The 27,553-nt window shown below is 43.1% G+C and overlaps 2 protein-coding genes across 2 annotated transcripts; one reads left to right on the top strand and one right to left on the bottom strand.

Moving 5' to 3' along the window:
* On the top strand, positions 1-27,533 carry LOC109428428 (integrator complex subunit 6). The gene is made up of 3 exons (XM_019704184.3): positions 1-283; positions 23,145-24,093; positions 24,159-27,533. The coding sequence occupies exons 2-3, from the start codon at positions 23,485-23,487 to the stop codon at positions 26,988-26,990; spliced, it is 3,441 nt and encodes a 1,146-aa protein (XP_019559729.3). The 5' UTR covers positions 1-283; positions 23,145-23,484; the 3' UTR covers positions 26,991-27,533.
* Positions 378-5,712, bottom strand: LOC134288193 (uncharacterized). Its single transcript, XM_062852200.1, has 2 exons — positions 4,998-5,712; positions 378-559 (listed from the first exon to the last, which is right to left on the bottom strand). The coding sequence occupies exons 1-2, from the start codon at positions 5,710-5,712 to the stop codon at positions 378-380; spliced, it is 897 nt and encodes a 298-aa protein (XP_062708184.1).
* Positions 27,534-27,553: the final 20 nt, after the last annotated feature.

The following is a 27,553-nucleotide window of genomic DNA, read 5'->3' as shown; positions in this document are numbered from 1 at the left end:
CGCCGCAAGCAAATTCCGACCCCATCGTCAACGACCACAAAAAAGCAGCCGTCGTCGTCGTCTGTCTGTCAGTTGTCAACTAGTAGTGGAAGAGAACGGTTCAAAACAAGTGAAACTCCCGTGTCGGTCGGAACTCTGTTGGTGTATGGTGGAGATTTTCCTCGCCCCAAAACGGACATTTATCGCGTCCCGTCGCCCTCTGGACCCGGACCAATCGCTACTGGAGCCCAGGAGGAACCGGAAAAGTGTACCCCCGGACCGGAACGGACCCATCCGTGGCTAGGTATTGGCAAAAAAATGGAAATAATTTTTCATTCCCCTTCGGACGAACGCACACACTCTCTCACTGGTGGCGATCCCGTCTTCGTCGTCGTCCGTCACTTCTTTCTCACCGTGGTCTCGTAGCCGTCGTCGTCGTCGTTGACCGAACGCGCGGGACACGGGTCGTCTCGTTTGTTCTGCTGCGTACGGCAGGGGGCTGGCGGGTTTCGATTGCGAAACAGCATCACGGTTTCGGTGTCGGTGAGACGCGAAAGAAAACGGGTTGAAGTTGGTTGAACTGCACGCGAGCAGTGAGAAGATTTTGCAAAATGTGAGATGTGAGCGGGATGGTGGCGCCGCGATGCGACTGATCCGAAAAGGAAGTGTGCGGGGCTTTAAAATGTGACATTTCGACGACGGAGTGTGTGTGTGTGTGTGTGGTTTGCGTCCGGGGTGGGCGTGTTGATATCGGTTTGTTTTGGCTGGTTTTGGGAGGGCGCCCTTGGGTTTCATGGATTTTAGTGTTTTATACCTGATTGTTCATTCAATTTCAAGTGATATATTTATTTAAATGTATGCGAAGATTTTTTCCTAATTACTTTTTACAACAATTTAGGAAAACCTGGGTTGCAATAAAAGAGCTTCTTAAACTGTCAGTATTATGTGATTGAATGTAGGCCTAATCACTAAATTGAGAATTATATATTAAAACTACGACACCTCATTTCAGGTCAGTGCCCCTTATACCTATTTATTATCTTTTGGATTATCAAGTTTTTTGCTAACATTTCTAGATAGATAAGACCTAATCGTTCACTGATTTATTGCAGGATTAATATGTAAAAACTTTACAAACATTAGGGTCTTGAAAATGGCCTCAAAGATCGGTCCCAATTATACGTCGTTATCCTTGAGAAGTTGTTTATGAATTTATCTACAATTCGTAGTTGATATTGTCGGATTTGTTCAAGAGTTTTCATGAAAATTATGACATATTTTTTCAAACCTTTGCTTAAACGTGGAGTTGTTTTATAATCCATACCTTGGGAGTTTCAATAATGTAGAGATTTCTGCCAAGAACTCGTTTCCTATTATCGATTTTATGATTTACTTAGAGTAGACTAACCAAATAGGAGGCAATCAGTGAAGTACTAGATTGAAAGTAGTGAGCTGGATTTTTGTATGGTGAGATGATCAGTTCTCCATTTCTGCAATGAAATGATGCAAACAGCGTGGGTTATATGATTTCTTGACTAATTTGATGCTGTTTGAGCAAAAGTTTTGACAACCGTGTTGTTGAAGTTGCAAGAAATAAATAATACAACAACACAGTTACCCAAACTTTTGCTCAAATAGCATCAAATTAGTCAAGAAATCATATAACCCACGCTGTTTGTACCATTTCATTACAGAAATGGAGAACTGATCATCTCACCATACAAAAATCCAGCTCACTACTTTCAATCTAGTACTTCACTGATTGCCTCCTATTAAATGGAAATTACATTGTTGAAATGCTTTGACATCCATGTGCACAACAGAAATATGCGCTCGATCGACGAATTGAGTTTTAAATTGCGAAAAAAAATCCACGTGCTCCGGAGGAAATTGAACACACGACTGCCAATGGGGCACGTTCGGTGTAGTACTAGATTTGTAGTAATGAGCTGAATTTTAGTATGGTGAGAAGGTCAATTCTCCGTTTCTGTAATGAAATGGTGCAAAAAGCGTGGGTATTATGATTCATTGCCTAATTTGATGCTGTTTGAGCAAAACTTTGGATAACTATGTTGTTTATGTTGCAAGAAATGGAGAAAACAACAACACTGTTGCCCAAAGTTTTGCTCAAACAGCATCAAATTAGGCAAGGAATCATAATACCCACGCTTTTTGCACCATTTATTTGCAGGAACGGAGAATTGACCTTCTCACCATACTAAAATTCAGCTCATTACTACAAATCTAGTACTTCACCGATCTGTCCTATTCGCTAGACGGACGCTTCTATTCATACAAGCTACGGAACCACTTGATCGTCTCCGTTCCTAAATTCGATTTCACTATCGCACATGGTTTGCCTATTTTCAAAATCTAAACCTCCTTCGGAAGGGATTAGATCAATACCAATCACCTAACTGTTGTGCACATGTATGTCAAATCGGGAGAGGATTCATTTTGAAATAGGACATATCGGTGAAGTACTAGATTTGTAGTAATGAGCTGAATTTTAGTATGGTGAGAAGGTCAGTTCTCCGTTTCTGCAATGAAATGGTACAAAAAGCGTGGGTATTATGATTTCTTGCCTAATTTAATGCTGTTTGAGCAAAACTTTGGGCAACAGTGTTGTTGTTTTCTCCATTTCTTGCAACATAAACAACATAGTTATCCAAAGTTTTGCTCAAACAGCATCAAATTAGGCAAGGAATCATAATACCCACGCTTTTTGCACCATTTCATTGCAGAAACGGAGAATTGACATTCTCACCATACTAAAATTCAGCCCATTACTACAAATGGGATTAACACAAAAGGCCGAATCACAAAAGGCCGAAACCAGTATAACTACCACAAAAGGCCGAAAGCACAAAAGGCCGAATCACGAAAGGCCGAAGGTAACGAAAGGCCGAATGTAACAAAAGGCCGAAGGTAACGAAAGGCCGAATGTAACGAAAGGCCGAAGGTAACGAAAGGCCGAATGTAACAAAAGGCCGAACGTAACGAAAGGCCGAATTACGGAAAACGCATATTCACTCGGTTTCCGTTTAGTCAAATACTCTATTAATTAAAAGAATGTATGTATGTATGTATGTTATAACCTCAAATTGAATAGTTAACAAAAAACTCCCCACTCCAACGTAAAATGCACATAAATGTGAACCATGCGGCGTAGCCGCATGGAGGATAGAGGAACTGAGGCGGCAGAAGGCCGCCGAAGTATCCGATATCCGATGCACCGTAATTGCGTCGACTCGAATCCAAGGAAAACAGCAGTTCCAATAGTATGCTAGGTATAATGCGAACAGAAGTTGTTATCTTTTTTTAAGTCCGACGAGCGTTAGCGAGTTCGGACAGCAAGCGTTTCCCTATATAACAAACGTAGTTGTTCGGCCAGCTATTTCGCCTTTCTATCATTTATGTGCTGCTGTTATAAGCTTATTATGCCATGTTATGTATAATTATCTCTATACATGTCACATTTGTAGACAACAATTCAAACTTCCAAAAAGATTTGAGTATAATGAATTTATGTTGGACAATATGTATTTGCTTAAATGTTTTTTTTTCTTGTTATATGGTAAAAGTAATGGAAAGGAAAGGGTTAAGTAATAAAATGGCTACTTTTGTAATTCGGCCTTTCGTTACATTCGGCCTTTCGTTACATTCGGCCTTTCGTGCTTCGGCCTTTTGTTACCTTCGGCCTTTCGTGCTTTCGGCCTTTTGTGATTCGGCCTTTTGTGATTCGGCCTTTCGTGATTCGGCCTTCCGTAGTAGTCCCCTGCCGACTCAGCGATCACATGGCGAATATTCAGCAAGCTGATTCATTCGCCTGTGATAGCTGTGAATCCGATTATGGTACTTCGTATCATTTGATATGTAATTGTTCAGTTTTTGCGCAACTGCGTTTCCGAGTACTCGGTAAACACTTATTAAGTGAAACTGACTTCAGAAACCTGAATCTTCAGGACGTTTTGTTGTTCTTGACCCGCTGTGGTAAACAGCTAATAGCTCTCTACGCTTTATGCGTTATCACAATGCCCTTTTCAGGGCGCTGTTTGAACCCATTGTGGTACGCTTATGCGTGTATGACGATCCTATTCCCTTACCTGCCCTTTTCCCTGTCCCATCCTTTTTTCCTTCCCTTCTCCTTCAGATAAATGATGAATACAATCACGAAACGCGACGCGAGATAAGACACGACACTTATGGTTTTTACAATCGTCAAAATAATTAAAAAATTACCTTAATGCCGACCGGTTTCGGGCTCGATGCAGCCAGGGATTGGCGGCATGCACCGTGCGGTGCGAAAAAAGCGTGTGCTTCACACAATCGCAAGTGCTCGTCTCCCGTTTTGCCGAGAGACAAGAGACGTATGAGTGAGAGCTTTCGTAATTGTGCGAGAGACAATCGCAGCACTAGCTCTACGGCGTAGGGAGTAATGCACGGTGCTTGGGACTGCGCTCGTCTCCAAACAGAAAAAATCAATTAATAAATTAATTGAAGAGTTTGTGTTTTCGGCAAAGTTGTTAAGCTTGTCAAGGGTTGACAAGTGATGGGTCGTTTGATTCGAAATTTTTCCAATCATGCGTAGTATCAAGCCAAATGCAAAGCACGGAGACAAGCACCGAGAGAGTGCATACGACAGAGCGTGAGAGACAGGAGAGCTCCAGCGCGCGGCAAAGTAAACGAGCAACACACAACCGATTGCGCGTACTCGTCTCCTTCCAGTTTGTTGTGCTGTCTCGTAGCAGAGTGTGCGGCACGCAAAGAGTTTTGAGTCGCACCCTATCCCTGGATGCAGCCCATCTACGGGACCATGTCCGACTGATTGCGCTGGTCCAAGTTGAGAGAGAGAGAATGCTACTGCTGCTGGTGGTTCGTGTCGACGAGATCGAATAGACTCGACATGATGGGAGGATCGTCTTCATTCATCAGCGGTTTTTGGGCATTGCTGATAAACATTGACTCCCATGCGTCTAAGTGGGAAGCTTTTCTTACAGTTTTAACGATCTTCGCACTTCCCCAATCTATTTCGTGGTCGGTTTCCACCGTATGAGCCGCCACGCTCGATTCGTTGCTCTTCTTAGACACCACGGCGTTCTTATGTTCCCTTATGCGGACTTTGACTTTTCGGCGGGTTTGTCCAATGTAAACCACCGGACAGTCTTTGCAGGGAATCTGGTATATGCCAAACTGCTCGTCAGGTGGAACCTTGTCTTTGAGGTTGCAAAGCAGGTCACGCAGAGTGTTCTCGCTTTTGTGAACAACGTGTAACCCTTGTCGATGAAGTGTGGTTTTTATGGGGTTCGTTATTTTCGGGTAGAATGGCAGGCTGACTCTTTTTACTTCTTTGGTGTCCGGCTGTAGGGTAGTTATACTGTTGCGCTGTGTTTTTCGCTTATGTTTTCGGATGATTTTATCCACAAAAGGCTTGTCGTACCCATTTACTTCGGCTGCTGAATAAATACGGTCTTTCTCTTCTTCAAACTCTTCCTTCGCCATGGGTACGTTGAACAACCGGTGTGCCATAGAGTGGAAAGCGGCTTGCTTCTGGGCACCGAAGTGATTGGAATCCGAAGTGATGTATCTGTCGGTGGAGGTAGGCTTGCGGTAGATCCCGAATTTCAACGTGCTGTCTTCTTTTCTACTGATCAACAGATCGAGAAAGGGGAGTCTCCCTTCTACTTCCTTCTCTACGGTAAATTTTATCGTATTGTGTTGGGAGTTTAACATGCTCAACGTTTGATCCAGGTATCGTTCCTTAACCGGAGCAAAAACATCATCAACGTTTACAGGCAAACCTTTGGGCTCAGTATGGGTAGCATACTAGCGTCCCCATTGCTAGCGGATCTCTTCATGAGCGATTTTGAGAACGAAGCTCAAAAGAAGAAGTTGTTTCCCAGGATCTGGTGGCGCTACGTTGATGATGTTTTTGCTTCGGTTAAGGAACGATACCTGGATCAAACGTTGAGACTTGTCGGATCAGATCGTCAAAGATCTTAAGATGCTCTTGAGCAGACGTCCGGGCCTTTAGACATTTTCAGCTTCGCAAGTTGTTTCATGATCAACAATGTTTGGGATGATAGTGACTTATTGGCATAGACGATATCAAAGATGCTCCAAATTTCTTTTGTCGTGCCTTTCTACCAGATGATCAGATTCGTTGCCTTACAGTCCTGTTCATTGATTTTTGGTAATTCTGCTGCAGCTGCTGAGGCTGGCTTGGTGAGGACTTCCAACAGGCCGACGGACTTCAAAAACTTTTTAACCCGAAATATCCAATTCTCGTATCCGATACCCGAAAACTGAGGAACGCCGTATACTGCTTCTTTACCAGAATCGCCCAAAACATTTTAGCACTGAATAGAGCTTGAGGGTTAACAAGTAACGCCCTTTATTACCTTCCGTATAGGTTGAGAGGTTGAGAGTTGCGAAAAGAATAACAAGAACAAATTACATCATGAGTATCGTCAGCTTTCCACCGATTACTATGATCTTGACTATGATCGCCAACAAATATGTTTAAGGTGAAATGGGAGCGCGTCCAGGTGCATTTTTGACTCGCATTTTCGAAACAACCGATCTTGTCATCCACAAAATGCCCGATAACGAAAATGCTACTCAATGTTTACCATGAGTGAGCAAGGCCTGAGAAGCAAGGCTACTCATTGCTTTTTCAGCTATGTTTGTTTATGCGAGGTATGCATTTCAAACGGAATCGCTCAAATAATTTTCGTACAGTGCATTATTTTTCCGTGACCGGAATGGTCAACCGAACCCCATTTGATTTGACCTTTCGTTTCAGCTCCGTACTAGGATCAAAGCGGAATAAAGCGACGCTCTATTATTTCTTGAGCGATTCCTTGCCTGAATTTTCCACGTATCGAGATAGGCCAAGAAATTTCTTGCGATCTGCGTACTACCCATTAGATGACGAGATCCGTGTTTTCGGTATTTGCAAGGCAGTTATTGTGACGGCCATCTTTGGATTCGCTCATATATGTCCTTAAATTTAACAAATTTAAGCTAATCAAAGATCAAATCCGGATATTTATACTAAGGTATTTTATCAATCAACAGTTTGGTGAGTTTTCCAAAAAATAAGCAGTTTTCTCTCAAATATTACTATTCGGTTTTGAAAAACTGTCATCGTGTTTCCATGGATCAATGGAATTAACTGATCGTTTTTGGGATTTCGTTTTTCAGTTTGATATGTATGAAAAGATTCCATTTCAAGATCAACACTTGAAAAGGCCGCGTCAGCATTGCGTAAACAAACACGTTTCTGTCGACTCAGGGCCTTCTGGAGTCCACCCAAGCATCTCACCACCATTAACAGAAAGCTTGATGTTTGCGCTTTCTGTTAGTAGTGGTGAGGTGTTGATTGATTGATTTGTCTTTATTAGAGAGACTTTCAGCCCTTGGCAGTGGTGAGGTGTGTGAGTGGAGTTCAAAAGGCCTCAAGTCGACAGAAACATGTTTGTTTACAAAATGTTGATGTGGCCTTTTCAATTGTTGGTCTTGATTTTTGATTTTTGAGAATGCGCCAATTTGATTTGCTTTTTCTTCTTTGAAGTATAGATTGTTATTTCAAGTTTTGAATATAGGAACGGATTTGGAAGAACAATAAACAAAGTTTCGAGCAAAGTTGATTAAAATCGAAGACGGCTAATAACAAGACAGACATCTTCCCTCTTGCTCCATATACCTTGGGAGCTACAAGCACACTAGCGCCACGAACGACTTCAGGGAACAACATCATGAATGAGTGTGCATGCGATGCTACCATTTCCGTGTACGTATTTGCATGTACACGCACACAATCATATTTTAATGTTCCTGTGAATCGTTGAGGGCGTTTCGACCATGTCGCCTGCAACGGGGTGGGAGCTGACTGTCTTGTTATTAGCCGTCTTCGTTAAAATCGAACCCTGAAGAAAGTCCAATCCATGGACTGAAACGTCGGCGAAGATTAGCTAGAATCAACGCTTTCATGTAAGATTGTACAGCCGAAAAACAACATTTCATAATACCAACAGTCGTTCGCAACAATTAGGGGTCGTCCATAAATTGCCGTTCTACGCCCGATTGTCCAATGTTATATGGGAATCCCATATAACATGGGACAATTATGCGTATAACGGCAGTAAATGCGTTTAGGGGGGAGAGGGAGTCCCTGAAATTGCTACGATCCATGCTACGTCATTTATGTACAGCCCCTTAATAAAAAGTTGATGTGAAATTTTGCTACAGACTTCATCAGACTTTTTTATGATTCAGCCTTCTGTGAGTAATGTATTTGTCATTCTCCTGGCTACCACCTTGAATTTTTGAAACATCGAAAATGAACACTCATGCAAAGGAGGTCCATAATATATCATATGGAAAACCTCTGCGCCAACAAGTCAGCGTCGTTATCAGGCGCCGTCCACAAATTACGTAACGCTCTAGGGGGAGGGGGGGAGTATGGGCAAGCGTTACGGTCCATACAAAAATTTTAGGATTTTCATACAAAAAAGCGTTACGGAGGGGGGAGGGGGGGGTCAAAAAATGTCGATTTTAGCGTTACGTAATAAATGAATGCTGCCTCAGTGCAGCACAGGAAACCCCTCGCGAGATTAGTGTACGGCGGAGACGCGATGCAGCCACGTTCATCGGCCCTTCTAATTTCTCTGTGTTCTAATGTCGGTAGTTTCGTCGGTGGTGGGTATGTATAGCATTCCATTACATTGGCAGTGCAATTGATTAGTAAGCACAGCCAGCACAACAACGATTGTGTTTGCTCCAACTCTCTCTCTCTAGGTCGGTTGCCAATACATACCTATCACGTCAAGTGTGTGGCTTCAGCTTCACCATCATTCATTCAGTATAGGTAGGGCTAGGAGCCCAAAGGGAGGAATAGGCACGACCAAAGTCGGATTTGCGATGAGTGTGAAGAAGAATGAAATGTAACGTAAACAAACCCCTTGTCGTGTGAATCGCGAGGTAGATGGCATAGGTACTGACTAGGGTTCGGTGCAAGGAGGTGGAAGCTGTTGTACTGCATCATATAGCATTGATGAAGTACGTACTAAGTGAGAGCAGTGGTTTTCAAACTTTTTCATATCGTTCAGTTGTGATTCGTAATTATCGAAAATCTGAAACATTTCGGAAAACTAGAAAACATTCTTATACGCACTACCATTGAAAAATAGTTTTTCGACAAACATCACAACATTGAAAGGTTGAGACGAGCTTGGTGGTCTAGTGGCTACCGCTTCTGATTCATATGCAGAAGGTCCTGGGTTCAATCCCTGGCTCGTCCCTTTCCTCCTACTTTGTATCTTTCTATCTACATTCTCTCTCACTCTCTCTCTCCTACATATACATACATCTCATGTATATTTGTATGTATGTATGTTTGTAGCGATCGCTAAAACCAGAAACGGATTGAAAAAAGCCCTTCCTTCCAACTTTCATCACAGCACAGTGCCAATGCATGATCCATGTGCCAAAAATAAACATTTCCCACCAACACACCAACATCCGCATGACCTTGTGCAGGCGCAGAGGATTCAACGGCCTGATGTGGGCAAGCGAGTGCAATCATCACTTCCCTCCCCTTCCCCATTGACCTGCAACCTGACGCAGCAGGCGCCATTGTCGCCTAATAATACAAGACCACCAACGCTCACACACTGAAGATGCCTGTTAGTCCCAAGCAGCTATCTCATTGGTTCCTTGTGTGAGTGTAGCTGATTTGGCGATACTGGAGTAGCAACTGCGGGCGGTCAAGCTTAAGCTCAAGCAAACATCACTACATTGAAAGGTTGTATATCTGAGTCCTTCGTTTTAAAAAGCCTTATAAATGTGCTTCATTCGCGTATAACCCTAAAACCTTACAAATGTGTGAAATTTGTTGCTGAATATCGAAATAATTCGTTAATATCTCGCAACATTTTCTGTTTCTTGGGCATGCAACGCCAAGTGGATTGTGTATGTGATGCAAAGTTCCAAAGTTAAGCAAAGTTCCATAAGTAATTGGACTGAGAGTGTTGAACCGAATAAAATAACAGCTTCCACTATGCAATCTACGGATTACAGTCGGGCCTCCTATTGATGGCACAAATTTCCCAAATGGATGAGAACGTGCCTCTGGAGTGGACCTACTGATACCTGATACGGGCCCTCTATAAGACACTTTCACCCACTCCAAAACTTCTGTAAGAGAAAATAATCTTTCAAGATTTTAGAGTTCTTTCAGACTAGATGGACGGGGATCACTTAAGGTTCTAGATAATTTGTAGAAGCCTTCACGTCCAACTCACTTCGGTTGGAGCCAGCTGTACTAGAGAGACGCGCGGGTACATACTAGGTATCGCCGTTCACGAGACAAGAAAGGCAATGGCATTGAAGATGGAAACCTGCACGAGTACGCTCAGCTCACCTCATCCACAGAAAAAGCGAGTGAGTTTCTCGAGTTACAGAAGATATCTCGCTTATAGAGTGACATGTGCAATGTTGCTGCGTTTTTCGGGTGCTCTTCTGTGTCATTCCCTAGCCATTGGCGTAGCTAGGGGGGGTTCCAGGGGTGCCTGGCACCCCCTAGAACAAATTTGGCACCCCCTAGAATTTTTCCTTGACAATCACCTAAAATTTAAAAATACACACAATAATTCCAATATATATTAATTGCACATTTGAACAAAACTTAAGCACACCCGGAATCACTGTTGTACATTTTGGCGTTTTGGATATTGGTAAGAACAATAAACAGACTTCTCCATAGATTCCTCCAGAAATACCTCTATTTATTCATACGGTGATTTCTCTTATGGATTCATCCCGATATTTCTTCAATAAACTTTCCTTAGGACTCTCCAGGCAGTTTTGACGGGGTTATACATTCAAGAAATTTACGCAGAGATTGATCCAGCAATTTCCCTTAGGATACTCTCTTGGAATTCTTCTAGAGATTCCTCCAAAAATTTCTAATGGGATTCTTTCAGGAATTCCTGGAGAGGTTATTCAAGACAATCTTCCTCGAATTTCTTCGGGAGATTTTTCCAGAAATGTCTCATGGAATTCCTCCAGAATCTTATATTGGCCTTCCTACGGGAATTGTGGCTAGGATTCCTCAAGCAACTCCTGCTGCGATTCTTCCAGCAATTTCTCTTAGAACTCCTCTGAAAATTCTTACTGTGATACCTACAGGAATTCTTCTAAGGAAGTTCCTCCGAATTTTTTTTCCGGAAAATCTCCCTGGGATTTTTCTAAAAATCTCTTCGGCGATTCTTCCAGAGATTTCTTCAAGGATTTATCCAGGACTTCCTCCAGAGGTTCTTCCAGAAATTCCATAGGAGATTTCTCCAAGAACTTCTAGTGATGCTGCTCCATGAATTCTAGCTGGAATTCTGCAAGCAATTCCCATTAGGACTCCTTTTGAAATACTTCTAGAGATTTCTCCTGGCATACTTACTTGCTGCAATACTTTCGGGAACTCTTCCTGAGATTCCTCCAGAAATTCCACTTGCGATTCCATCTGAGATTCCTCCAGTATACTTCTACCGATTTTTTCAAAGAGAACTGTTGGTATTCCTCCAGGCAGTTGTTAGAGGAACTTCTCTTAGAGCTCCTGGCATTCCTGATTCTAGGATTTCCATAGAAATTACTTCTATGATACCTCCCGAAATTGTATGAATTTCTCCAGATATTCCAGCTGGGATTCCTCAAACAATTCTTGCGGTTCTTCCTCCAGAAATTCTAACTGTGGTACTTCAGGAATTATGCTACGGACTCTTCTAGAGCTTTCCCATGGCTTTTTTGCTGGGATATTTCCTGGCGATCTTCCTGGAATTCTTGCATAAATTGCTTTGGTTGTTCTACCAGGGATTTCTCCAAGGATTAATCCAGGAACTCATCCAGATATTTTATCCGAAGATTCCTCCAGAAATTCCTCATGGAACTTTTTTTTAACCTTCCTCCAAGAATACCTCAAACAACTCCTACGGGTTTTCCAGCAATTCCTCCAGAAATTATTACTATGATACGTCCAGAAATTCTTCTAGTGATTCCAATACGAATTTAACCGAGCATTATGGCTGGAATTCTTCCGGGAAATCCTCCTGAGATTGCTTCAGAAATACCTCCTGCGATTCCTTCTGGGCGTTCTCTCTAGATTCTTCCAGAATACCTCTACCGGTTGTAGCAGGGACTTCTCTGGGTATTCCAAGGATTTTTTCTTTGGATTCCCTCAGGCATTCCTGATGGGGTTTCTCTAGAAATCCCTGTATAGTTTCCTCCAGCAATTCCTCCTAGGATTTCTGCTGAGATTTCTACAATAATAATAATACATCCCAGAATCCTTCTTTGAGAACCTTCTGAAATTTTTAAGTGATTTTTTCATAAGCTCTCCGGTGATTCCTCGCGAAATTTTTACCCAAGATATTTTACCCGAAGATTCAGGCACAAATTTCTTATGGAATTTCTCCAGGAATTCCTCTTGGCCTTCTTCCAGGAATTTCAGCTGGATTTCTCAAGCTATTCCTACTGTGGTCCTACCAGCAATTCCTCCTAGGACTCCTCCAGAAATTCTTACTGTTATGCCTCTCGGAATACTTCTAGGGATTCTTCCACGAATTTCTCCAGGGATTCCATCAAAAACTTGCAGGGATTATTCAGAGCAATCTTCCTAGGAGCCTTGCAGAAGTACGTTCGGTGTTTCCTCCTGGAAATCCTAAGATTTTTTTCCTGGGATTTCTCCAAATATTTCTCATTAGATTCCTCCAGGAACTCCTCTTATTTTTCATCCAGCAACTCCTCCTGGAATTCCATAAGCAATTCCTGCTGCTTCTAATATTTCAGGAACGCCTCCTAGGTCTCCTCCAGAAATTCTTACTGTGATACCTGCAAGAATCCCTCTAGGGGTTTCTCCTGGCATTCTTGCTGGGATTCATCTAGGCAGTTTTCCTAGAATACTTCCAGAAATGCCTTTTTTTCAGGGTTTTTCCTTAATACTCATCCAGGAATTCCTCTTAAGTTTTTATTCACGGATAACTCTAGAAATTGATCATGGTTTACTCCTGGAACTCCTCTTGACCTTCTTCAAGCAATTCGAGCTGAAGGAATCCCAATAGAAACGAATTTCGGGGATAGTTGGAATTTCCTGAGAAATCCTAGGAGGTAATACTAGAGAAATCTTTAGTGAAATCCTATAACAATGTAACTTGTAATTTATTAAAAGGCACAGAATGTTACCAATTGACAAATTGAGAGATGAATTTGTAAAAAAAAAATACGTTTTGGTAGGTTTCGAACCCACTACTCCTTATTCGGAAGACTGCAGTTTAGCCATTTCTTTGAGGGTTCCTTCGGCATGGTTGTTTTTTTTTTGAAAATTTCTTTGGATTTTTGTCCTATAATTTCAATGGCTATTCCTCTGAAATTATTCCAGCGATTTCTTTGTCAGTTATTCTGCGCATTTCTCAGGCAGTTTTATCGTGATAACTTTTGTAATTTTCGACATCATCAAAGGAATTTCTGAAGAAAATTTAGATAGAATTCCAAAACTAATAGCCGTTGAAGGAAATCTCCAATGTCGAATGAATTACCAAATACTTAACTAAAAGAATTCCCAAAGGAATTGCCTGAAGAGTAATTGGAAAATTTTAAAAAGCAAGTATCTATAAAATTGCTGACATTAACAAAACAATGCCAAATTGGCGAAAAACTTTCCAATGAAATAAAACCCAAATAAACTGCTAATAAAATTGTCGAAGAAATTTTCAAAGGATGCGTGAAAGATGTTCCGTGAAATTCCAAACATTTTCACAAAATTATTGTCAAATAAATTGTTAAAACATTTTCATTAAATTATTATCAAATAAATTATTAAAGAAATTACCAAAGGGGATACAAAGATATTACAGAAGAAATTTGCCAAATTCAAAGGAATTACTGAGTGATTTACACACACAGTGGTACAATTTCCGAGATTCACACTTCTAATTAATTCCCTGAAAATTTATTCGTGAGGACCTGATTGTTTTCAATCCACAAAACAAAGAGGTTGTCGCGATGATTGTTAAGTTCAAACTGAAAATTCAAATTCCATGTATGATACGCAATTAAGTTATCAAGTTTTCAAACCGGGGCGGGGAAAGTGTTAAATCAGTACAACGGTTCGGATTAAAAAAAAACTGTTCTTTAAAATATAGCACGTTTAAATTTGCGAGCTAATTTTTCCCGCGTTACAGTATATCATACACTAAGAAATTGAGGGTGGATCGGGATTTCCTTTTTCAAAAAAAAAAAGGAAAACAACCTGGAAGCCACTGAAACTGGCACCCCCAGGCACCCCCTAGGAAAAAATCCTAGATACGCCAATGTCCCTAGCTGTGACGAAGAATCATCGAACACCCCCTGCTGGAGACAGCCAGCACCGGAATAAGGAGGTGAAGCAGAAATGCTAATTGTTTTGTTGCCTTATGTTATTAAATTGGGACAAATGGTGCTGGTTGGGGTTGGGGATGGATATGGCATGTACGTGCCTCTGTGACCCCCCTGTTCCCAGGCCCGGATTTAAGGGGGGGCAAAGGGGGCAAGTGCCCCGGGCCCCCCGATGAAGGGGGCCCCTCAAGAATCCGAAATACAATTTATATTTTTCAACGAAACCATATGAAATTCACGTGAATGAGCGTTTATATTTTATACAAAGCCCCTATAGCCACAGCTGTTAAGGTGTGGATATTCAGCATGACCATACTAAGGGTGACGCGTTCAATTCCCGGTCGTTCCAAGAACTTTTCGTAAAGGAAAATCCTTGACTTCCTTAGGAAAAGAGTGTCTTCGTGTCTGCCACACGGTATGCACATACGAAATGGTCATTGACAAAGGAAACTCTTTGTTAATAACAGTTCCACAGTTACTGTGGAAGTGCTCATAAAACACTAAGGTAAGAAGCAGTGTCCCAGTGAGGACGTCACACTAAAAAAAGAACTTATAATAGTGTTCCTAAAGTTATCTAAACTATGTTTGGCCATTTATGTGGATTTTCTCTTAAGAATAATTCGAAATCAAAAGTTTCATAATTTTTGGTGCAGTATTTGAAAATATGCGATTTTCTCTAAAACCCTTGAAAGTTCTTATCGAGTGGAAACACTTTTCCGTGACTTCAAGTTGCTACAAAAAGTGTCTCTAAGCAGAGTGCAAGAAAGATTAAGCTTTTGAGTAATTGTACATCAATATAAATTTCAATAGTTTCACAAATTGATGTATTATTTCACAATGATTATACAATTATACATACGTTTGTTGATTATGATTATATTTTGGAAACAAATGTCTTATATTTATTTGCATCAGTTCGCTGCTATCATGAAAAAGAGAAGATGATGAATTCTGGAGATGTTTGGGAATTGAGGCTAGTTTTGAGAACCGAGTGTCCTGGAAACTGTAACTTTCCATATCTTTATGTTTGGTTTTACTGAAGATATTAAGATTTATTGCTACAGTTGCTCCCAAGAGACTAATCTTTATATAATCTGAATTTTGAAATACTCGTCGATCCCGTGCAATCTCAAATAAAGTAGTTGCATGTTTTAGTAGATTTTTAACTGAACGCTAACTTCTTAAGCTTGTATAAATGTTATCAATTCGGATGAAAGTTCAAAATATATGTACTATCTGAACGAGATGTCATTTACGCTAGCATTTTGACATTTGAGTCAAATATCAAATTAAATGTTCGAATAATTTTCTATTTGTCGGAATTTTGGAGAAGTTCAGAAATCAGAAGCTTTCAATATTAGGTCTAAAATAAGACATAAGATTAAGAAAAAAAAACGTAATTGCCATCTTGATTAAACTGGTGATCGAACGACTGTAAGGTTTAATCTTATGATTTTCGGCAACGCAGTCTTTATTGAAGTGTCGAAACGTCGGGCAGATAGCTTAAATTTCCTTTAATTCAATAAAGACTGCGTTGCCGAAAATCATAAGAAAAAACGTAATTTATGGTTCATTTTTTTTCGAAATTTTGATTCTGGGGGCCCACTTTTTAGGGTTTGCCCAGGGCCCCCCGAGGCCTAAATCCGGCACTGCCTGTTCCTGCACTTTGTTTTTGCACTTTTCTCCTCCGGAGGTGAAAGATAGTGGAAGTAGAGCAACACGTGCAACGTATGGTTAGCGCGAATTGCCAATCAAAGAAGACACGATAAAACGATGAACAACGCGTGTGTATGCGGGAGAGGTTGTGGAAATATTTAAATGGCACACCACAGTGTGATAAAGAACGGGCGCTCGGTCAGTGCAGTCATCACTAGTCGGATGAGCGTAGTAGGTATCTCACGACCGATGACGATGATGGTAATTTTAGTGCCTGTGCGTGTGATCAGCATAGGCAGCCGTAGGGTTGCGAAGTAAAAGGTAGCGACGAGTCTTTAGGAGGCACGTTCAGAAATGATTGCAGGATGCCCCCTGAGGTTCCCAGTCCTAGGATCAAGCCTTGGATGATTTTTTTTATATTTTTAATCAATAGATAAACCAGATTCAATAGAATAGAATTGAATGGTGAAAGCAGCACTTTGATGAACGCATGAATTACGCGATTGATAAAAGTACTTAGGGTTCAAGGCGACAATGGGTATGAACCAATAGGACAGATCGGTGAAGTACTAGATTTGTAGTAATGAGCTGAATTTTAGTATAGTGAGAAGGTCATTTCTCCGTTTCTGCAATAAAATGGTGCAAAAAGCGTGGGTATTATGATGCCTTGCCTAATTTGATGCTGTTTGAGCAAAACTTTGGGCAACAGTGTTGTTGTTTTCTCCATTTCTTGCAACATAAACAACATAGCTATCCAAAGTTTTGCTCAAACAGCATCAAATTAGGTAAGGAATCATAATACCCACGCTTTTTGCACCATTTCATTGCAGAAACGGAGAAATGACCTTCTCACCATACTAAAATTCAGCTCATTACTACAAATCTAGTACTACACCGAACGTGCCCCATTCCCTTAGAAGCTGATGTCATTCAACAGCTTAAAAGCAGTGAGCGAACGGTTAAGGATGGTTTTTAGACTGATCTTAAAAGAAGCTCTTGAACATGTGGTTCTGTTTGTTATATGTTTCGAAGCGTAGAACATACACAACAAGCCCATACTCCCAGGAAGCATAGATAAAGACGCTGCTCAAGACATGACGTCACGGAGACATAAATGCTCAGATATACCAGGGATAGCAGTGCAGGTTGACAATTAGGAAGTTCAGCGTTCAACAGCTAACGAAAGGAAAATGATCTTTCGTAATACCTTCTTCTAACTGGAGCCTGGAGATTACCACAGTAGATATGTACGTAAATCGTTCTACTATCAAATTCGATTTTGTAAAACGAAATATTTTGCATGAGTCGCTAATGTACACGTTAATTGATCAATTTACCTTTTGCTTCTTTGAAAAAAATATTTCCATGCTTAATGGTTTGCAGTCAAAAAAATCCAAAATCGTATATTTTACCCTATAGATAGAGGAATAGCTCAAAGCTCATTGTGACGTGCTGGAAGAAATCTAAGCCCGGATTCAGATTCAGCGGCCCAAAATCCGTTGGAGACACATAAGTTTAGTCTTGAGACAGACCAATAGTTATGTTTTGCCCGATGTCTTTTTCATGAACACGCTGCCACCTTTTGGAAGAACCGCGCGAGACACTGTCGGCCATGATGGGTTGCGATTTGACATTTGCCTAACACTCACAATAACTTCGACCTGAAGCTGTTTGCGGAATCAATGCAGAGGCTGCATCAACTATTGCAGCTTGTGACGGTGTTCAGCAACGACATTCGGATGGAGTTTGGAATTGACAAATGCCGGTCAGTCCTTCTTCGCCGGGGTCAAGTAGTGGACGCCAGCTATTCCCGCGTCAACGAACAGGAGGAGATTCGGAATATGGTTGAAGGCGAAGCAACTTAGAGGCATTCCCCACACAGCGATCAAGAAGGAACTGCAGGACAAGTTCTTGCACCGTGTCATCTGTGTTCTGAGGACCTTTCTGTAGTCAGCAACAAAGTAAAGGCGATCAACACGTTTGCTGTGCCCCTGTTGATCAACAGCTTTGGGGTAGTAAAGTGGACCAAGACTGACCTCAAGGCGTTAGAACGAGCAGTACGAGTGGCGTTCACCAAGCATCGCATGCGTCATCCAAAGTCGTTCATCGAGAGAGTCACACGGCCACGCGCAGTCAGAGGGAGAGGCGTCACCAATATCCAGGCACTATGTGTCTCCCAGATCCAGCAGTTGCAGGCATATTTCGTATAGAAAGTCAGAAACTTTATTAAATGTACCGCAGTGTATGTGAAGCTGACCACGGTTACAGCGCCCTGCATCTGGCGCAGGAGGATTACCAGCTGAACTGCGACATCAAGACCGTTGACGAGATGATCGTAGCGTGGAAGCAGAAGGAGTTGCATGGGACGCACCCTCATTAACTGGGGCTCGAGCACATCGATAAGGTGGCGTCAAACACGTGGCTGGTGCGGGGTGACCTTTTCTCGGAAACAGAAGGTTTCATGGTAGCCATCCAGGACCGGGTAATTGCGACGAAGAACTATCGTCGGTACATTTTGCACGAAGACGTGGAGGGCCGCTGCAGGGAGTGCAATTCAGTAGGAGAAACGATCGAGCATGTCGTTGCAGGCTGTTCAGTGTTAGCTGGATCTGGCTACCTCGATCGTCACAACGAAGTTGCCAAGATTGTGCACCAACAGCTTACTTTAAAGCACAACTTGGTCTTGGTCGATAGGTTTATACCCTACTACAAGTACCAGCCGGACCCGGTTCTGGAAAATAGTTGCATAAAGCGTGTACTGGGAATTCGGCAATCTCAGACCCCCCTCCCCCCTCGTAAACTTTTGTCCATACAAAAATTTTGAAATTTGTATGAAGCGTAGACTTTGGCCACACCCCCCTCCCCTCTACGTGGTTTATGAACACCCCCTAACCAAGTACCACGACCTAGCGGAGGAGTTGACGCAGATGTGGCACCTGGAGGACGTCCGTATAGTTCCGGTTATCCTCTCGGTAACCGGAGTTGTTCCTAAATCTCTCCTATGGTCCCTAGATGAGTTGACATTGAAGAAGGACCTGAATAGCATCCTGAAAGCGGTGCTTCTTGAAACCTTTAGTATAGTTGGGTGGTTTCTGAATCATCACAACTAACGAGTACATCCGAAGCAGAATCATTAGGCTATAAACAAACCGGCTAATGAGATCCACAGAGCCTAATCCCCTTTGGCATTCCGATTGCCTGGGATAGACGAAAGTTTTCAGCATTTTTTGCTAAGTCATCCATACAAATTTCCGTTCCAAACGAGGAGAAGATCTGTCAAAATTGGAACATGACGCCAATCTCCAGTCACTCTACTTCTGTGATTTCTCTCGGGATTCCTTCAGGTTTTTCTTCCGGGCTTCCAATAGAGATTACTTTCAAAACTCCTTAATTGATACGTCCCTAAATTTCGTCATTTATTTCTCCATGATTTTCGCCTGGAATTCCTACATTATTTTTTTCTTCTGTTTCCTCCGGGGATTCCTCTAATGATTGCTCCAGTGATTTCTCTAGGATATCCAAAAGGAACGCTCGTAGATTCTTTAGGAACTTCTTCAAGGAATTTTGCCGGAGTTCTTTATGAATAATTCACGGATTTCCTGTAGGGATGTCACTCAGGATTCTTCTAGGAATTTATACCAAACTTCTTTCAGGCGATGTTTCTGAGATTCTTTGCATACAGTTTCTACAGGAATCCTTTCAAAATTCCTTCATGAAGAATCATTGGGACTCTTCCCCAGGTATCTTCTAGAATTTCTTCCAAGATATCCCCAGGATGCTGGCAAAGAGTCCAATTATATTTTCTTATCATAGATTACTCCCGGGATCTCTGCTGGGATGGGATTCCTGCTGGATTTTTTCAAGGATTTCTTCAAGGTTTTCTTCTGGGAATCTTTCCGGGATTCCTTCCGGGGTTCTTCCCGGCATTCTTTCTGGAATTTCTTCTGGGACTCGTTCAGGGATTTCTTTCAGAATTGAGGGGCCCAGAATCAAAGGGGTGTAAGTGACCATTTTGTCGATTTTGAGATGAGCATATCATCAAATTCTTCAGGTTTCAAGCTTTCAGGAACATTTTTAAGATTGTTTCTACGATGATTTAATATATTACAATAAATCAGAGAAAATTGGGTTGATTTTGAAACTTCATACACTTTGTATGGGATGAAAAATTAATGGAAAACTTTAAACTTCATTTACTCAAAAGTGGGTTTTTGTCACTTACACCCCTTTGCTTGTAACCCCCTCAATTCTTTGTAGGATTTCTCGATTTTTTTTTTCTGATACTAGATCCATTTAGTAAATATTATCTTACGAGACTACTTGAAAATAAATATCAGATTGAAGAATGTTGCTGATAAAAAATTCATTTATGTTGAACCGGAGGCAATACAAAGCATGCAAATAGCTTTTATTTATAACACAACTGTGCCACTCGTTTGACAACTAGTGTAGAATTAGCAAATAGTTGAAATACACATAAATAAAAATAATATAGGTGTAAAAATGACAACTAAACTCTTTTTATGAAAAACACTAGCACCTCGCCTACTGCGATTGCCTAGTTGCTTACGTTTTTGCTACACATTGTTGGACCACAGTTGGACGATACATTATGTTGTGCAAGATCAAGTTAGCCTTGGATTATACTATTTGACAGATAGTGAAAAATATGTTTATTCCGTTTCGAATCTCCGTACAATACAGTTTGATTTCCTGTGCTATCACGTACCTGCTCAACAGGTTATGGTGTTCAGAGTAGCAGGGAATTGAAAATAGTGCTAGAGTGTTGAATCTTGTTGGTGAAAGCTTTGAGTAGTAGTATCTGCGATTTGATACACCATTCAAAAGCATGGAGTTCACGAAAATGGGGTTTCAAAGGCTCGGCTACGACAACCGCGAAACGTGGAAATTGCGTGCACGGCAAGTTTTGACGCGTGAAGGGCTATGGAAGTACGTTGAGAACATTACTTGCCTGACATGGAGGTTAGATCATCGTAATGGAAAACGAAGAATGAACTGGCTCTGCAGACCATCGGTTTTCTAGTTGAAGACACCCAATTGCAATGGGGCACGTTCGGTGTAGTACTAGATTTGTAGTAATGAGCTGAACTTTAGTATGGTGAGAAGGTCAATCCTCCGTTTCTGCAATGAAATGAAGCAAAAAGCGTGGGTATTATGATTCTTTGCCTAATTTGATACTGTTTGAGCAAAACTTTAGATAAATTTGTTGTTTATGTTGCAAGAAATAGAGAAAACAACAACACTGTTGTCCAAAATTTTGCTCAAACAGCATCAAATTAGGCAAGGAATCATAATACCCACACTTTTTGCACCATTTCATTGCAGAAACGGAGAATTAACCTTCTCACCATACTAAAATTCAGCTCATTACTACAAATCTAGTACTTCACCGATCTGTCCTATTGATTCAGGACGCGATAACTGCCAAGGAAGCTTGGAGTAGGCTGCGGACCTATTACATCAAGGACTCATCGGTGGGGAAAGTTGCTCTGATGAAGAAATTATCGAAAACAGAACTTTCCGAGGTAGGTGATTTGCGTCAACATCTGATGGATTTGGAAAAACTTTTCGAGAAGATAGAGTACGCGGGGTGTCGCATGGATGCGGATATCAAGGCGGCTTTTATACTTGCTAGTCTTCCGGAATCATACGAAAACACGGTTGCTGCGATACAGGGAAGAATGGAAGTATTCACGATGAATTTTGTCAAGACGAAATTACTGGAAGAATATGATCGGCGTACTCAAAAGGGCAAACTCGAAGATTCCAAAGCGATGGCGGTGAAATCAGTCCGGAAGAACGAAAACAAGCGATTGTGCTACGCATGTGGAAGCCCGGAGCATTCGATTCGTGACTGTGACAAGCTGGAAAATATGCGCGAGAAGACTTCAAGGAGCACTACTGTAGGTAACAGAACGCAAACAGCACGGTCAGCTCAAAGTGATGTTCATTCGGATAGTCACATCTGCTTTGCCGCGCTCCAGGCGAAGACTGATGAGCATTGGTATCTTGATTCTGCTATCAACCCACATGACAGGAAACACAAATAATTTGGATTGGTACCTATCGCAAGACGAAGAAGCAACGAGTGATTCTGGCAAACGAAGATGTGCTGCATTCTACTGCTGTATGAGGAGTATTTCTACCCGCTGTTGGTCCTGGTGAAGGATCAGTTGATGTCAAGCTGAATAACGTCGTGGTTGTACCCGAACTCTCCGCAAATTTAGTTTCAGTAGAAGTAATAACTAGTCAAGGGTATGCAATATTATTTAACTCAGATGATTGTAAGATATTGAAGGATGGTGAGGTTGTAGGTAGTTGTAGAGGTCACTAACTTCATCTTGAGGAGAAGTGTTGGACCACAGTTGGACGATACATTATGTTGTGCAAGATCAGGTTAGCCTTGGATTATACTGTTTGACAGGTAGAATGAAAAATATATTTATTCCGTTTCGAATCTCCATACAAGACACTTGGATTCCCTGTGTTATCACGTATCTGCTCAACACACATATGCAGCAATTTGAAAATTCAAATTGTAATACATCTTAGCCGTTAACGGGTTTTCTTTGGTAGTGTTCTGGGCCCATAACCTCTTGTGAGTTTGAAGGTCTGGTTTGGTGGACGTTTGCAGTGAAAATCCTTACTAATTACACCTGCTAAACAATCAGCTGCCTAAGGCACACTTTTCCAGTGATATAGAAAGAAGGGTGCATATATTTGCTGAGGAAAAAGATTGAGGTTTAAAATTCTGAGAAATGGTTTTCGGGGGAAACGTTATAGAGCCCCCTGCCTAGATCTGCCCCTGTAGACACACGGCGCAAAGCGCGTTTTGCTTCAAGAAATGCTCGCTGCGTGTTTCTCTTTGCTGGGAAGCGTTATGCCTCTCTCTAGGTAGTCATATGCCGTTGTTTGTTATTTTACATTTTTTTCTTTGCTCGTGGCGCTCCCAATATGTTTCGATCGTTCCGTTGAGGCTTGCCAATTGTTTTCTATCAAATATATGAAATTTAAAAAAGATCTATAACTAATTCCTTCAGTTTCTTATTTTCCGTTTCCAGATTTTACCGCCACCGTTGGTCCGCAATCGAAGCAAGCGTCTGTAGAGTTTCGCGCCAAGTCGAGTTCCAAGGGACACACGCCTACCGAGATCGGTTCGTGTAGCACGTGTTCCCTGGTTATCCGCACATGTTCACGTTCGCCGGCAGCCGTGCCAGAGATTCGCGGAAGGAATGATTTTTAAATCACCCTGCGCCGTGCCTTCTTCTACTGTAACAGCAGCAGATCCCTGCCAAAGGAGACGACAAGAAACAACCGCAACAATAGAAGAATCTTTTGAATTGAAAGAAGAGGAGGAGGAAGAGGAAGCAATCGGAGTGACACGATCGACGACGTCGTGAAATGACCATCATCCTGTTTTTGGTGGACACGTCGGCGTCCATGTGCCAGAAAGCACACGTCAATGGGGTCCAGAAGAGCTATCTGGACATTGCCAAGGGGGCGGTGGAGACGTTTCTGAAGTACCGACAGCGGTCGCAGGACTGCATGGGCGATCGGTATATGCTGTTGACGTTCGAGGATCCCCCGAACAATGTGAAGGCCGGTTGGAAGGAGAACCATGCCACCTTCATGAACGAGCTGAAGAATCTGCAAAGCAATGGACTGACGTCGATGGGCGAAGCGCTGAAGAATGCCTTCGATCTGCTGAATCTGAACCGGATGCAGAGCGGTATCGATACGTACGGACAGGGACGGTGTCCGTTCTATCTGGAACCGTCGGTGATCATCGTACTCACCGATGGGGGGAAGTATTCGTTTAGGAATGGGGTCCATCAGGAGATTATCCTGCCACTGCATGCGCAAATCCCCGGAACGAAGCTCACGAAGGAACCATTTCGGTGGGATCAACGGCTGTTTTCGCTGGTGCTCCGGATGAGTGGGAACCGGGCGGACGAACGGGTAGATGGTAAGGTGCCGCATGACGAATCGATGATCGAGAAGATGTGCGAGGTAAGCTAAGGGGTTCATAAGAGGATGAACCGTGATCAAAATGTTCTAAATTTGTCTCATTTCAGGTCACCGGTGGACGATCGTACAAGATCCGATCGCAATACGTGTTGAACCAGTGCATCGAAAGTCTGGTCCAGAAGGTTCAGCCGGGAGTGGTGATCCACTTCGATCAACTGCTCACGACCAACAATGGAGAAAACGGCGGAGGAGGGGCTGACCTGCAGTTCCAATCGATCAAACGCATGATCTACGTCCAGAAGCACCCCCAGCAGAAGACGTTCCCGGTGGGTTTCTGGCCCATTCCGGAGCCCTATTGGCCGGATCCGAAAACGAGTAACCTCCCACCGCGAGACGCACATCCGAAGATCAAAATAATAACGCCCTGCTGTGATGAACCGGTTATGCTGCGAAACTTCCCAATCGATAAGTACGAGCTGGAACCGAGCCCACTGACGTTGCAGATCCTGTCCAAGAAGGAAACAAACAAGGTGTGGCCATTGATGGTATCCAGCGGGATGCACGGGATCGAGATGCCCTTTGGGTTTCTGAAGCCAAGCAGCACGATGACGGTGGTCAGTTTGTATGTATTGCCGTACAATTATCAGACTTTTCTACCGTTGATCAACGACCTGTTCCACAAGTATAACCTCAATCCACCGAATGACTGGATTTACAAGTTTAGCAACTACGTGAAATCGATCCCGCAGTACTATTGTCCGTTCCTGCGGCGAGCGCTGGCCTCAACGCCGAATGTACCTTACCAGCTGGTGCAATACATACTACCGGAGACCCTGGACAGCTATCTGAGCCCGGCGGTGGCGAATTATCTCAAACAGATGAAGAACACGGCCAAACAGGATCAGGAGAACCTATGCCTGAGGGTGTTCAAGCAGTTGAAGCAACCGAAGCCGGCCTACCATCAGCTGGAAACGGTGAAGCTGAATCCGGGGCTGGCGCTGAAGCGGGATCTGGTGTCCCATCCGATGCTGAAAGATGCCTTCAACAAGGTCCATGCGGACATTGCCAGTTTCGATAACTACACGATCGTGGTACCAACTGTGATGAGACCGGCTTCGACGAAGAACTACCGCAATCCGTTCGATATCCCCCGGCGGGATCTGATCGACGAGATTGCCCGGATGAGGGAAAACTTCTTCCGGCTGCCCACAAGTGGGATCACGGTGTTTACCAAGGACAGTGGGCACTGTTTGCCAATCGCGGACATGGGTAACTACCAGGAATATCTAAAGAACAAGGACGCACCCCTGCGGGAGCTGGAACCGACCAACGTACGGCAGCACATGTTCGGTAACCCGTACAAGAAGGACAAGAACATGGTCATGGTGGACGAGGCGGACCTGAACGAGATTGCCCCGATGAAGGGCGGACGAGGAGAGATGGCCGGAGGTGCCCTGAAGAGTAGAGTCGATCCAAACGCAAGACTGAGCCGGAAGCGGAAAGCGGGACCAATTAGAAAGGATTACGTCTTCAAGCGGCGGTGCTTCGGACTGAGCATAAGCTCTTCGTCCAGTGTGACGTCGGAAACGAGTTCCCTGGCGGATTTCACCTCCGATGACGATAGTGCTTCCGTGATGAGCAGCATGGGTTCGGAGGCGGATCTCGATGACGACCAAGACGGTCGATTAGTGGTGGACTTTGAATTCCCCAACGACAAGGACGAGGAGAGTCCCATCAACGCCCACGTCCGGGAGTTTATCGAAGGTCCGGATGAAGGCGGCACAGGGCCACCTGTTCCGGACTCTATAAACATCGCACTTCCGGAGTATCCACCCGCCCCCATCACGCCGATGCCCAGCTATCATCATCACCATCATCACCCGCAGCATCCACATCACCTCCACCTGCACCAGGCGGCCCCAGGTCCTCCGGTGAGTATCGCCGTACCCTCCACAAGCACCAGTTTACCACTGACCGGAACTAGCAGCAGCAGCAGCAGTAGCCCCGCTTCCAGCTCCATCAGTTTAGCATCCACTAGCGCAGCGTCCAACAACGACATGAACGACGTGTTGGAAATCTCCAACATTCTGAAAACCTGCCACAATGGCGGCAACAGTTACGCTACCCCAGAAGAACCACCTCCCGAGCCGGAGCCCAAAAAACCTCACAAACCATCGAAACAGAGCAAAGCGAGCGAACATTCGACCTCAACCAAAACGGAAAGCAAGACCACATCCGCCGCCGCGGCCTCTTCCGGTAGTGACCGGATATTGCTGAACGGTGGAGACCACCTTCCCCCATCGACCCCCTCCAAAGCGCCCGTTTCGTCGACGGATCGAAAAGCCCCCCGGCCCCTTACCGCAGCGGAGAAGGAACGCATTCGAGAGGAAAACTACTCCACCCGGACCATCGTCTTCAAGGATATCCGAAGGCCCGGTCGGAACTACTCGCAACTGCTGGAGCATCTCCACCTCATCAAGGGTGACCTTCAGATCAAACAGGAGTTCATCGAGATGTGCGTCCACGAGGCGTTACGGTTTCGACGGCGAAAAATGGCCGACAGCATCCAGGAGTGGTGGGACGGCCAGCTGGAAACCATGAAACAACAGGAGGAGAAACTGCTGAAAAAACAGCAGCAACAGCAGGCCAAGGCAAATTGTGTTAACAATAGCGCTTATTCGAATCACCTCCAAACATCGGGACGACATTCGCGGTTATCCGGCGCCACCGCCGCCGGAAGTGGTACTAGTTCTGTGAACAGTAGTTGTACTAGCTCTAGCTCCAGTAGTAGTAGCAGTAGTAGTAGTAATAGTAAAAGCAGTAGTATCCTTTTCTCCCATCAGTCCCATCCCCCCAACAAACAGCAACATCACCACCACAAGCAACATTCGAATCATCAAAGCAGCAGCAGTAGTAGCAGTAGCAGCAGTAGGCTATGAGAAACGGCAGCGACCGACGACCGGTGATGATGCACGTGCGATCGAGAGACGTGTTGAATTGTACATTTTTTTTTCTTAACCCGAACACAGTTAGTTTCTTCTTGGAAAATTTTATTTGATCAATTATTGTTCAAAGTGTAGTTAAAACAAAACGCGAAAGGACTGAGATCGAAATGTTTGTTTTTTACTTTCTTCTGGTTAGCCAAGGTGTAAAAGTAGTTCCAAACAAAAATCTGGAGTTCTGAGAAAGTAGACGATGTGGTTGAACATAGTGGTGGTTCGATTGTGAATGTGTGTGTATGTGAGAGAGCGTAACACAATTTGTTCTACCTACACGCGAAAAGTAGTTTTGTTAATGTTTTCCCTCTTTTTAATTTTAAAAATATATGCAAAAAATGGATCACGCAAGTATGAAAATTTAAAATCAAATTGAATCACTCTGATAGCAGGCAGAAAAAAAAAACAAAAAAGCTAGCGGTAAGGACAAGAGAAGTTGAGTGTAAATAGATAAATGTTAAATAAATTGCCTAAATGATAAGAATAGGTTGGGTTTGTGGAGTTTA

The sequence above is a fragment of the Aedes albopictus genome, chromosome 1 (genome assembly GCF_035046485.1).
Source record: "Aedes albopictus strain Foshan chromosome 1, AalbF5, whole genome shotgun sequence".
Taxonomy (NCBI): domain Eukaryota; kingdom Metazoa; phylum Arthropoda; class Insecta; order Diptera; family Culicidae; genus Aedes; species Aedes albopictus.
This window is presented reverse-complemented; position numbering and strand designations above follow the sequence as displayed.